The sequence below is a fragment of the Dipteris shenzhenensis genome, chromosome 22, assembly GCF_047967505.1.
Source record: "Dipteris shenzhenensis isolate YYH24624 ecotype China chromosome 22, Dip_SZ_1.0, whole genome shotgun sequence".
In the NCBI taxonomy this organism is placed as follows: Eukaryota; Viridiplantae; Streptophyta; class Polypodiopsida; order Gleicheniales; family Dipteridaceae; genus Dipteris; species Dipteris shenzhenensis.
Genome location: NC_141617.1, coordinates 53,794,572 through 53,808,316, shown reverse-complemented (window position 1 = coordinate 53,808,316; position 13,745 = coordinate 53,794,572). Strand labels below are relative to the sequence as shown.

The following is a 13,745-nucleotide window of genomic DNA, read 5'->3' as shown; positions in this document are numbered from 1 at the left end:
GCGGAGGGGGAGATGGTCTCCTCGATCTTTGAACCCGTTGGGTGATGTTCAGAGTAACCCCTCGCCTCGGGCGGTCTCCCTTGAGGAAAGCTGTGATATGACAAACCTCAATAGACTGTGCTCTGGTCACTCTCTGTCTTGTAGGTGGCCTCAGTAATTGAGGCTGCCTGCATGTCAATTATCTCCTCCACTTCCATCTCGATGTGTCCTGGAGTTGACTCAAATGCATAGAAGTGTGTGACATGATGCTGTGCTCTGTCAGCCTCCATGTCCTGTGGCGTGATTGTCTCCTGCTGCTCTCTAATCTATCGTAGTAGGGTCTCCCTATGTCGGCGCACCTCAAGTAGATATACCCCAATGTAGACATGGTTGACCACAAGGGCCCTGCCTGCCAAGGAAAGCCGAGCCGTGCTCCAGAAAGCAAGCTTCCGTCGTATGGAGGCTAGGACCGGCAAGAACTGTTGGGCCGGTGTGATGTCCAGGCCTACCTGGAATCCCAGGTAACGTGTCGTCTGTCCTCTAGGGATCGAGCGAAACCCCAGGAAAATACCCCACTGTGAGCTGGCTCCCGGATCCGTAAGAAAACCAACTGACTTATGCCAGTTGATTTTTGCTCCAGCCGCAAGGCAAAACATCTCTAGGGACAGTCTCACTCGCTCCAGTGACTCGACATCATCCTGCACATATAGGGCTGTGTCGTCTACATACTCGGAGTCCAGCAGCTCGGCATCCTCTCGAATGGGGAGACGCATCCCGCAAAGACCAGTGGTGCGAGCTCGAAGGAAGTGTGTCATGGCCTCCGCAAAAAATAGGAAGAGGTAAGGCGCTAATGGACAGCCCTGACGCACCGAGCGCTCGAGTGTGAATCTCTCCCCCATCCTGCCGCTAATGATAACCCAACTGGAGGCCGATCTGTAAAGGCTAGCAATACCTCTAATCCACTCGTCCGGGAAACCGAACCGAGCGAGTGTACCTTCCAAGAAAGACCAGTCTACCCTGTCGTACGCCTTCTCAAAGTCGAGAAGGAGTATGGCAAGGTGCTGGCCACTGTGCTGGGCCCATTCCGTCGCCTCTGAGAAAGTGAAGATGTTGTCCAAGATGCTGCGATCTTGGACAAAACCAGTCTGGGTGTCATGAATCAGGTCGTGTAGCAGGGGGCGGATGCGACTGCTGATCATCTTGGCAAGGATTTTGTAGGTGGTCGGGAGGAGGGTGATTGGGCACCACTGTCTGATCTCTTGGCGGTCCCCCCCTTTGGGATGAGGCAAATTAGGCCTGTCGCAAGGCTCTTTGGCATCTGCCCGCTGGAGAAGATGTGCTGGAAGGCTGTGAGCAAGGGCCGGTGGATCTGCTCCCAAAAGGTGGTGAAGAAAGCTCTAGAGAGGCCATCCTCACTTGGGCATTTCTGCCCATCAATAGCATTCACCGCATCCTGCATCTCCGCAACAGTGAAAGGTGCGAGAAGGGTATCGCTCATGCTGGGCTGCACGAGTCTCGGTGTAGATCTCCACACCTCCTCCCTGCAAATGCGACCACGAGGGTCTGGGGGCTCCTGCTGGAATAAAGATCTGTAGAAGTCTGTCGCCAAGTCCCGGACCTCATTTGGATCTGTCCTGACATTACCATCCTGCGCCCTAAGAGAACGGAGCTGTTCCCCTGCTGACCTCTGTCCATGAGTCTTGAAGAACTCCCTGCACATCCTGTCGCCTTTCCTAGCCCAGAAGGACTTGGAAGCATGAAATGAAAACTCTGAGCGACGCTGGGTGATCTCCTCTAGCATGGCTCGGGCCCGAACCTCCTGCTGTCTGAGCTCCTCAGAGCCTGGAGAAGACTACTGCATCCTCTGAATCGAGGCGAGGTCACGTCTGAGACCCCTCTCCCGCGCCCAACACCGTTGTCTGACTTGAATCGCCTCCTGCTGGCAAATGCGGCTAGACTCAGCAAGCGCCTGAGCTACCTGTGCTGCCATATCCCTGGTAGGGTCCCACTCCTGCTCCCATAGGTCCACTATCCTACTATGAACCGTTGCTCTGGTGTAGATGGAATCTGGGATCCGGCATGAACGTGGAGGTGAGGACTGAGAGGCCAAGTCCAGGACTAGGATGACTGGGGCATGGTCTGAAAGTGTCGTCCTTGGAACCACTCCTGACTCTCCTCTGCCAAGCGCCCAATCACTGACATAGAAACGGTCCAGTCGCTCCAGGAGTCTGCCTCCCTCCCTCCTGTAACCCCAAGAGAAGTCCAGACTCCCAGGCCATCTGCGAAAGGAAGGCTCCCTCCAACTGTCCCGACCTCCCACTGCAAAGAGGTAGGAGTCCCAATCTGCCTGCTCTGCCTGAGCTATACCGAGGAACTCTGGGCCCCTTCCCTGCTGATCCTCTAAGGTCTCAAGGTTATTGAAGTCCCCTCCTACAATCCAAGAGTCCATCTCTGGCAACAGGTCTGTCAAGGATCTCCAAAAAACGGATCTACGTCTGAGATTAGTCGGGGCGTAGATATTGAGGATGCCGATGCGGGATCCCTCAATATGCAAGCCCACCCAAAGCGCACGTCATGGGATCAAAGTGCAAGAACCAAACACATGCTGAACTAGAGAAGCGTCGATGGAGGTACAGACACCCCCGTTTCTCCCCTGCTCGCCAATCGAAGGTTCCCAGTAGGTGTGGGAGCGTCCTGTGAGGACCTTCCCACAAATACTAGTCTATGAAGCCGAAAGCTTGTGTTCCTGTAGTAGGAGCACATCTACCTTTCCCACCAAAGCTGGCTGGAGCTCCTGTCTGAGCACCATCTTCCTGGGGCCACGGATGCTTGATGAGTGGAACCCGTTAACGTTCCAAGAGATAATGCGTAAACTCATGAGGAGGGAAGGTGGGCCACAAACAGCTGTCTGCTTGCGGTCGAAGTCGAAGTGGTCGGAGGATGTCCTGTGTGGAGACGAAGGCGCTTCTGTGAAGGTTTCGAAGGAGAGGCCGGATCATCGGACCCATCCTCTAAAACCTTCAGCAGAGGGGAAAGGCCCTTCGTCTCGTGGTGGTAAGCTCTCTCTAACCAGCTCGACGCCTCTGCCAAGGAAATGCTGTAGAAGCCCGCAACCTCTGAAGTCCTCCAGGGGCGAAGCCCTTCCGCGTAGGCCCACTCCAGCGGTGGTCTAATAATGACCAAGAGACGGAAACGTTTGGCGCTGTGGTGCCAACGCAGACGAACATCTCCCTCCTGCCACTGTTGCTGAAGAAGCTCCGCTGCTCTGCTACCAATCCAGTCCTGCACTTGGTCCTGGGTCTGGTCTCGTATCGTCTCCCAAACATTTTCATTCGTCCATTGCTCATTCCCTTCACTGGAGATAGTGAAGGAATAGCTAGGACCATCGTGCGGAGCCAGGATGGACACATTACCCTCCGCCCCCTTGCGGAGGAAGAAGATGCTGATGTCTAGGCATGCGGGAAAGGAGCCAATACCCGCTGCATCCAAGTAGTCCCAAGGACCTGCTCGGTAAAACTCCAATGGAAGAGCTCTAGGAGCAGCCCTTGGGCTTGGGGACGAAGATGAGGAGTCTGAACCGAAGGGAGGGGTGCTGGCCACCTGTGGGGAAGGGCCTATCCCCGCCGTCGGGCCCGAAGGGATAGACAAGGGTGAGGTTTGTGTTGGCTTCGGGGCTGAAGGTGGCGCAGGTGGAGGGGGGATTCCTTCTGGATCACGCTTGAGGAAGAGGGTGGAGCGGAAACCACTGGTGCGGGGGGGGGATCCTGGGGGGGGGGGGGTGGTCGGAGAATCGAGGAGGAGGGGGGAGGGGGGGGAGGGCGGGGTGAGGGATGAGGGGGAGGCTGGCTGACCTTCTCCTTTCCCTTCTCCTTCCCCTTACCGGGCTGCTGATGAGTAGGGATCATCTGAGGGGGCTCTTGTTGTGGCTGGGAAGGTTTTTTGGGGCCTGCTTTGTTGCCCTTCTGTTTTCGTTTGACTTCCGTCCAGCCTTCCCCTTCGGAAGGGGATGTCGCTGACTGGAGCGGAGTATCCTGAGCTGCCTGAACGGGGGTCTTCTGAGATTATGTACCCGTGAAGCGAGGACATGAGCGAGCCTGGTGCCCGAAGCCATGGCATCTCAGGCACTGGTTTGGGCGACCAGTGACCAAAATGCGCTGCATCACCACACCTATGTCTGTCTCTATCTCGAACTCCGAGGGGATGCTCTGTGGATCAAGGACTGCCACTTTGACACGTGGCACCCCTTGGGCTGCCGCCGCATCAACATAAGTGTCCTGCATAGGCCAACCAAAGTGCGCCCCAAGTCCTTGATGATCGGGCGAAGCTCGGTTGCGAGACCTGGGAAGATAAGGGTAACTGGGTGTCGAGGAATGCGAAAGCGGGCATCGAAGTCCGCTACACTGAATCCCCTGTACCAAGGGACCATGAGGATGATCTTCCCACCCATAGAAGTAGGGGATCGCCTGACTATGTCGCTCGCAGCCTATGCTGAGGAGAGCTTAAGCCAGAAAATGCCACGTCCCATGAGTGCAACCTCCTCAATGTGACTGTCCTCGAGGTAGAGGGTGGATTGCAACCAATCCCTGATGTCTGCTCGTGAAGGCGAGTAGCCAATGACCCATAAACTGATGTCTGGGAGAAGTCCGTGGCGGCCTGCTTCACCAAGGAGACCTGGTGCTCTGTCAATGTAACGCGATAGGCTGGTGGAGGGGGGGGGGTCCGTCTGGGCCACCGGTTCCGGGCACGTAGCCGCCATATCGCTTGACTAACTGCGAACTCCCGAGGTGGGTGAAGGGAAAGGAAGAGGGAGGGCAGAGGTAAGGGGAAGCGTGGGTGGAAGAAGGTGGGTGGGGACTAAGGGGGTGGCGGGGGAAAAGGAGGAGAAAGAAAGGGGGCGGTGAGGTGAACGGAGCGAAGCGAGGCGGGGGGGTGAGGTGAGGTGAGTGAGGTGAGCGGAGCGGAGCGGTGCGAGGCGGGGTGAGGTGAGGTGAGCGTAGTGGAGCGGGGTGCGGTGAGTGGAGCGGGGTGAGGTGAGCGGAGCGGATGGGTGGAGTGGAGTGGAGCGAGGTGGGTCGAGGCGGGAAGGGGCGAGGTGAGCGGAGCGGAGTGGAGGGAATGAGGCGGAGGCGGGTGGGCGGAGTGGAGCGGGTGGGTCGAGGCGGGATGGGGTGAGGTGAGTGGAGAGGAGTGGAGAGGAACGAGGGGAGCGGGGCGAAAGGAGCGTGGCGAGGAGAGGGGGGGGGTAGCGACGGGCGGAGAAGCAGAGGCTGAGAGAGGGGGAGTGTGGCGGAGTGGGGGAGCGTGGCGGAGAGGGGGGTGGCTGGCTGCGCGGCAGCAGCCGACGGAGGGAGAGAGAGGGCCGCGCAGTTAGCGAGGGGGGGTAGACGGGGAGCGAAGGGGGGGGGAGCTCGCAGGAGCGGAAGCTGCAATGGATCTATATTAGTTTTGTTAATAGATCTTAGAGTGCAAATTTAAGATGGATGGAAAGACTGGAAATACAAAATTTTGGCACTGATTTCAATAGGCTGACGCGTGTAGATGTATCTTTCCATAGCACAAGGGCCAATTGTGACAAAAAGTTGGGCAGCTATTTTACTTGTTATCTGAAACCATATATGTTTGAAGTGTAACCTTGAATTCTATTCATAAACAGCTGGAGTCTTCGGGCAGTAAGGTTGATACTGGAAGCCATACAAAATAGGCTTAAAAGACATTACAAAAAAAGCAGTTCAGTTACTTTAGATATCAAATAATATCGAAATCTGTGCTGCTTGTATTGAAATCAGATCCCATAGTTAGCTGAAGGTTTCTATGTTTAGAAAGTAATTTACACTCGAAAGTTTTTGTCCTAACTGCAAGGCATAAATGAGTATCACTTCAGCAGCTCCTCCAGGAGTTTTGGTGATAGAAAGAGTTGATTTCTTTCCATCATGTAGCTTCTTGTATGTTTCCCAGTCATTTTAAGTGTTGGTCAGGGAGGTAAACTCCTTCACGTTTCTTCATTCCCTGAGTTCCCTGTTATGGTGAAACAATTTAACAGCAGCTAAAGTAGAAACCATAATCACACAAAAATCACGATGTTGGCTTTAGGAAGACCTGGTTGACCTCGTGTGACAGGAGGGGAGAAAACAGAGCGTCCATATTGTACTGGAAGGGAGGGAGTCTATCCATGTGAAGCCCTGGTAGCTCAAACCATCTCTCTGTGCGTGCATACCAGCATCTCTAGTAACCTCCTGCTGAAAGAGCCATAGAGGAGGACAATGCTAGCCTGCTGCACCCAGAAGTGTAATCCCCATACTCCTTGACTCCATACAAATACGTGATGACCTGAAATGCAGCATCTAGCTGTAATGGGGATGACCCAAACTTATCCTGAATGATCTGGTGAGGAACGGATGGCTTACCGCGAATCATCCGTGATAGCATGAGAACCTGTAGCTGCTCCACATGAGCCCACTCTATATGTGACAAGTTTGGCTCCCAACAAGGGCTGCCATACATCCCCGATGGGCGGACCAAGGAGTCAAAAAGCAGCCCCTTGGTCTGTGGATCAGGCCTGAAAGTGTGAGCGGAAGCACTGCCTCTCTAGTCTGACCAATGAAGCGTATCCTCTGTCCAAGTGGGCCTACATCGCGGGTCTCATAGTGAAGATGGGTCGGGAGAAGAAAACCCCAAGATACGTGTATGATGAAACTATCTCAACAGGTGACCCATCAAACGTGAACTGCTCCTGGCGTATGACGGCTTGAGATGTGTTGAAGATGATAACCTTGGTTTTAACCAGGTTGATCTTCAAATCATGAGACTCACGAAAGGATTGAAGTGCGTCAAGGTGTCTTTGGAGCCCCTCTGCTGAGGAAGACAAAAGAGCCATGTCATCTGCATACAACAATATCCGGATCAACGTGCCAGCAATAGAACATCCATTCCCCCCTTGTGTTTGCATCACTGTCTGGAGCTTGTCTATGTAGAGGCCAAACAGGGTAGGTGATAAAGGACACCCTTGTTTTATCCGAATAATCTCGCTATCCATCCAGATCCTGCTTGGACTCTGCTTGAGACTCTCTCGTAAAGTGCCATGATAGCCCAAATGATCTCTTGGTCATAACCCAAATCCTGTAGGCGCCGGATGAGGTAGGCTCTCGGAATTGTATCAAATGCTTTGCAAAAATCCACAAAGCAAGAGTAAACCCTATGCTTCCGTGCCCTTGCCTCCTTGATGATACACTTGAGCATGAGAATGTGATCCATGGCTCCATGATCACGCCGAAAATTAGCCTGTCCTGTTGCTCTAAGTCCTCTACACTGCGCAAATTGGCTAACCTTGGAATCAAGCACTGATGCATAAATCTTGGACATGACATGTTCAATCATAATGGTCCTCTAATTCTCCGGGCTCAATGATACTCGCGTAACGTCTCTGGTTCGCTCGGAAGACTATTTTTGGTTTCGAATCTGAGCTCACGGCGTAAAGCCTTACACTATGCAGGGCACGGTTCCAAGTGGTGGTGGGCGGGTGGTGTGAGGGAAAGCGTGAAGGGTAGTCTCGTGTAGTGAATGGGTGATCAGGGTAGGGCGGTCCTCTAATAGGGGTATGAAGTCAATATAAGAGAGAGAGAGAGAGAGAGAGAGAGAGAGAGAGAGAGAGAGAGATGTATTACTGTCTGTGGAAGGCCTCGCGGGCCTATGACAAGGTACAAAGTACACCAAACGGATGATCTCATACAAGCCTGAGTGGGTTGGAGCAAAGGGTGCACTAAGGCCCTTGTTGAGTGCTAAGACTGCTAAATTGATAAGCTGATGAGCTGATAAACTTATAACTCTACAGAGCTCAATAGCTCAAGCAAAACCAGATATAAGCCGGAGATTGAAATCTCTCTGAGAGCTGTAGCATGGTGGCTCGTCTGTGAGCGGCGAAAATGTCTCGGATCTGCGTCTGTTGGGCTCTGTTATGATGTGGTGGCGGAGGGGGAGATGGTCTCCTCGATCTTTGAACCCGTTGGGTGATGTTCAGAGTAACCCCTCGCCTCGGGCGGTCTCCCTTGAGGAAAGCTGTGATATGACAGACCTCAATAGACTGTGCTCTGGTCACTCTCTGTCTTGTAGGTGGCCTCAGTAATTGAGGCTGCCCGCATGTCAACTATCTCCTCCACTTCCATCTCGATGTGTCCTAGAGTTGACTCAAATGCATAGAAGTGTGTGACATGATGCTGTGCTCTGTCAGCCTCTCTGTCATGTGGCGTGATTGTCTCTTGCTGCTCTCTAATCTGTCGTAGTAGGGTCTCCCTATGTCGGCGCACCTCAAGTAGATATACCCCAATGTAGACATGGTCTTGGAAGTGGATCAATCGCGAGAGTGGACCGAAGTTTCTCCCCTCCTAGTAGAGGCAATGATATCGTCCCCTGATCTCATAATAGGCTGGTAGGTAGACACATAGGAAATGCTCCTCTGTCTCATCACTCCTCGTTTGCAAAACATAGTATGCCTGCTGCTCTCCCCGACTCGATCCTCAACTGATGAGATGAAACACGCATTTGTCCAATGGCAATCCTTTGTGCATGCGAGACTCCTCTGTCCTCGAGATACTGGGGTCTGATGATGAATCCCTCTTCTGATACTCTCAGGAAATGGTTGCGGTAGAATTGGGACTTGGTGGGGAGCTCTTGGTCCCCCCCAAGTCTGAGACGTATGGAGCTGAAGGAGATCTAACCGTATGATACGGTTGATCTCATTTTGCGGGATCGACTCAGGGGGTGCGTCTATGCTGTACTAAAAAGGGGGAGCCTATCCATCTGGATACTGTGCTGGGTAAACCACGTGGATATCTGTGCATACCATGTGTCTGCTCCACACTCTGCTAGTCATGAGGATAACTCCAAGGCCAGTCTTAGTAATCTCCATCGAGGCAAGTCTCAGACCCTGAGGATGAAAGTCATGTCTGAAAGATGGCATCAATCTGTAGGGGAGTCATGATGAACTTTGCCTGTACTATCTCGTGTGGAATTGAGGGCTTACTTTGAATCATCGTGGACCCCATAGTCACCTGTAGCCGCTCAATCGGTCTTCGATAAGTCACATCCCGAGAAGTGTGCTGAGTACATGGCCGTTGGTCGCACTAGTGTGTCGAAGAGCCAGCTCTTCGTTGGTGGGTCCTTGAAGTGTGCCTGGAAGCATTGTCTCTCTAGTTGAGCCAAAGCACCCCGTCCTTGTGTGAGTCGTGCTTGGGCTGTGTGGCTCATTGTGAAAAGGGGTCCTGTGAAGACTACTCCCATATATCTGTAGGAATGCAATATCTCCATTGGCTCATCACGATAGGTGAAGCTGAGTCGACGAGTCACTGCATGTGAGGTGTTGAAGACCATAACCTTGGTCTTCCCAAGGTTGACTGTGAAGTCTCTCTCTCTACAAAACACCTCTAGTGCCTCCAGATTTCTCTGTAGCCCTTCCGCTGATGATGATATGAGGACTTTGTCATCAGCATACAACAATATCTGCTAGCGATTCAGGATGTCATATAACGTGCGTGCATATTCATATCGGACCTTAGTGTCGGTGAGGATGAAGGGGACCGTTGCTTTAGAAATCTACGCCAACAGTCCTTGGAGTTGTTACTAAACAAGGTGTTCAATAGTTCCTCCTCATTTCAGTGGATAAAATCTTGTTTCTTTCTACGTATCAATCGAGGATACTCGTTTTCTTGGGTTCATTTCGAAAGGTTGTTTTTGGTTTCGAATCAAAGCTGGCCGCGTAGAGCCTTACACTTATCATTATACCAACTGTTACAGGGACAGTCCAAATGGTGGTGGGCGAGTGGAGCGAGGAGTGTGAGGGAAGGGGTGAAGGGCAAGCTCATGATGTGAGTGGGTGATCAGAGCAGCACAATCTGTTAGAAATTACCCAACAGAGGGTACGCACAGCAGAAGACTGATAGTAATAATGAGGAATATATCCTCTACAAAGGAAGCTAATTTCTAACACTAATCCTAGGGTGGAAAACGTCCTAACTAGAGGGAAAAGTGTCCCAAGGGTTTGTTCACAACACCTACTCGTAATCTAAAGATTCGTTGGCCCTAGAAGATTGAGTGTGTGCATGTAGAAGCATAGCCTCCCTGCCCTTTGTTTTTACTTTAAAACCAAGGAAAGGCTGTTCTCATTAAAAGTGTGCCAGAAGGTCGTTCGAAAGATTGATGTATGTGGGCTCAGAGTAGATGCAAAATCTTTTAACCTTTGGAGTTGACAGTACAGATCTTACACGATTCTGCATTGATAGCATGTATTGCAAATCTCAGTATTGATATCATGTATTACCATTCTTTTCAGTTTTTAAACGTTATTGAGAACCCTTCTGATTATTTATTTGCATAGTCTTTGATCAACATGAGAGCTGGTCCTGGATTGCAGATAGAAGCACAATATGTAACTGAAAAAGGCGAAACAAAATCAAGTCTGCTTCTTTGTTCTGGATGGTATGTGCCAGTAGTCAATGTCCTCTTCATTGAACCTCCTGCAAGAAACGTCTGAGGTCCTCTCTTCAGAGAGTTTGGTGCTTAATCTTGAATTGAACTGGAACTATATATTCTGTTTCGCAGACATTTTGTGAGTGAGGAGTAATTGTTAGCACTATTTTACAGGTGGGGTATTTCCCGGCATTTCCATTACGTCTGGGAGATATTGGCAGCCTTTTTCTGGACATTACCTGCATTGTTTACTCATGTAATACTCAATGTGATTGCTGTTCTGTTTGCTCATGTTATACTTGAATTCTACAAATTCCATGAAAAGGGTCTCGATTATTTTCTGAATGATAATTATAAACAGATTCCTGCGCCTGGCATGATGTTAACTTGATTGCTTCACAGGTACTGCCTTATTTCTATGTGGTCTTTCTTACGATTCTTCTGTTTGATCGCTCGAACAGAGACGATCATAGATGCAGGCTGAAGTAAACTTTCATCATCCCCTACTTAAATCTGATTTTTTAATTAAAAGAACCTGAGTTATGATAATTTTGGATCAATATGTCTGAGTTTTGTGTGCGCCGTTCTTAAAGCAATTTTCATGCAGGTACGGAAAATTTTGGACAGCTTATTGCAAAAAGGTGCCTTACAAAATTGTCCCGTGGGTGTACTGATTCAAAGGTTAGAGCTTCTGTGTAAGCCTTTGTACCAGGAGTTACCAACATTTCAAAGCATTCAAGCTAAATATTTTTTGTCCTGCACAGTGTCTTGACCCTTCAGAGGTTAGCACAAGTCTTGGGATTTCCAGATTCCTAAGACCTGGCCGGTTGCCTAGCATTATCTCAATCATTTTGATTATTATCAGATGGGTTCAAAACATGGTATTTTAGCATGTAATTGTTTGAGGATTATGCTGTTGTGGAAGAGTACCTTAGCAAAGCGTTTGAGCATCTGCTCATTGGATTGGGCTCAGTTTGAAGGCACCCAACTTTTTATCCTTGTAAATGTTTTTTTTTTGTTTCCTTATACTGTGTTTCTTTCGGAGTTCTTGTTTGTCTGACAATACAATAAGTGATAGGTTCACCATGTTAGTAGGAGAATCTAGAGTCTTCAAACCGAGGTAGTAACATGGTCCTTTTTTTTCCTTTACACGGTTCGGTTGTCATGAAGAGAAAGCTTTGACTCAGGCTCCTTGGCTTTCTTTTATTACCCTTGTACTTGTGTCAGGACGTTTCTGAATCGGTTTCCTTTTTGCTTTGTTATGTGCTTTAAAAAAAAAACATTTCCTTCTGCCTGTTCTTGTCTTGCTGTAGTCACTTACACCAATACACACACACACACACACACACACACACACATATGTATGTATATATATATATATGTATATGTGTATGTATGTATGTAGAGAGAGAGGTGTGCGTGTGTGTATGTGGAGTGAGTGGCGAGGTGTGTGTGAGAGCGTCGATCGTGAGGGTCTGAGTGCTTGCTGATCAGCGTCGTCCGTCATTGTTTGGCGCCCGTCTTTTGTCCGTACCATCGTACGGCCGTCGTACGGTTCCCGTACGGCTTTTGCGTCAGGTTACCTTTCCATCGCGGCTCCATTCAACCCTGCACGACAGTTCTTACCTGCAGTCTTCCTTCCCAAAGTCCATACAGTCCGTCCGTACTTTCCCCGTTTAATCATTCCGTACAGTCGTTAACTCTTCCGTACAGACTGTCTGTTGTCCCGTACAGCCTGTCAGTGATCCCGTACAGTTTCTGTCAGTCCTTTCCTGCATTCTCTCAATCTGTCCGTACAGTTTCTGTCAGTTTCTTCGTTGCGTCCGTACAGTGCTTCATCCCAGCGTCCGTACAGCCTGCCAGCCTTTCTTTGTGCCCTGTCCGATTCTCCCTGTTTGATATCTGTTCAATCCCTTAGCCTCCATGGCAAAAGCAAACAAGTACTATGTCAAGAGAGCCCTCTCTCCTGAACCCAAAAGACAATTAAGGGAAGCCTCTTCCCCCATAGCTCCTTCTTCTGAAGATGCTTCCTATGTGTTTGATACGCTGAATGATGATTTTCAAGAAAGCAGAAGGGAATGGATTCAACCTGCTCCGGAACTCACTTACAAAATGAAGCTGCCATCTCTTGTGCAACCTTTGAAGAAGCTCTCTCAAACTGCAGTTATCATCTTTTTCCCAGGCAAAATTCCCTCTGCTAATGATGTGGGACAATGGGTGAATTCTCTCCTAGGTGGATGCTTTGTAGAAGGAGTCTTTTTTGCCTCCCAAGGATTTTATGAAGTTCATCTTTTGGATGCTTTGACAAAACAAAAGATGCTGGAAATGTCCCCTTTATTTTTTGGTCGCCAGATGGTGCATATCATGCCCTGGTCCCCCAATAAGGACTATCAGAACCTCATCAAGCATCATTGCCGTGTATGGGTTGAAGTGGTTGATTTTTCAGATTATATGAGAACAGAGCTTCTAGGTTTAGCTATGACATTGGGACAAGTGATCTGTCCCCCTCGTCCAACAGGTAATAAAAATCGTTTTTGCATCTTATGGGATACTGATAGACCGACCCCTTCTTCTATTGCAGTTGAGATTGAGGGTGTTAATTTGGGCAAGAAATATTTCACCTTAAAATAGGGCATTTTTGCTGGAGCTTGTTTTTCTTGTCACAAATTTGGGCATCTTGCTTCGGAGTGTCCTTCTATCCTTCATCCACCTCCTCCAGCTGCTATTCCTCTGCCATCTAATAAAGGAGGTCAGAAGACATATGTGGAAAAGATTGAAGCTAAAGGAGCAAAGCCTTCAGTTCATACAGGGAGCCAAGCCAATTCAGCTCAAAATAAGGATAAAGGCAAAAGCAAGTTAGGAGAAAATATTTCATCATCTCATGAGGGATGGCAGACTGCAAAGAAGACGGTGCCTCTCAAACAAAGACCTCTCCAATCTCGTAATTGGGATGCCTCTGTTCCTTCTCCAGGACAATCTTCTACCTCTTCAAGCAGTCCCATCTCAAAGGCTTGGGTCAATGCAGTCAAGAAGGGTCTTCCCCTTTGTGAAGAAGATGATATTATCAGGGAATTGGAAGCTGAGGGTCAGCAAGACCCTGTGGCAATGGCAGAGGCTTGAGGCCTCCCGCTCTTTCGGAGGACCGATCATTCTCTTGTATATATTTTCATGCGTGCTTCTCTTAAATGTTTTTCCTATAATATACAGGGCCTCTGCAACCAGAATAAATGGAGGCTTCTCTGGCATTATATAAATACAACTCATCCGGATGTTGTATGTCTACAAGAGCATAATCAGTATTTTTTTGC

At 49.7% G+C, this 13,745-nt stretch overlaps 1 protein-coding gene across 1 annotated transcript in view; it reads left to right on the top strand.

Moving 5' to 3' along the window:
• DWF5 (Ergosterol biosynthesis ERG4/ERG24 family) overlaps positions 1-11,484 on the top strand; it is a 52,300-nt gene extending 40,816 nt beyond the window's left edge. The window contains exons 11-14 of the mRNA XM_087393318.1: positions 10,382-10,446; positions 10,612-10,693; positions 10,840-10,922; positions 11,045-11,484. Coding sequence (XP_087249444.1) covers positions 10,382-10,446; positions 10,612-10,693; positions 10,840-10,922; positions 11,045-11,111 — 297 coding nt within the window. The 3' untranslated portion in view covers positions 11,112-11,484. The remainder of the gene's footprint in view (positions 1-10,381; positions 10,447-10,611; positions 10,694-10,839; positions 10,923-11,044) is intronic.
• Positions 11,485-13,745: the final 2,261 nt, after the last annotated feature.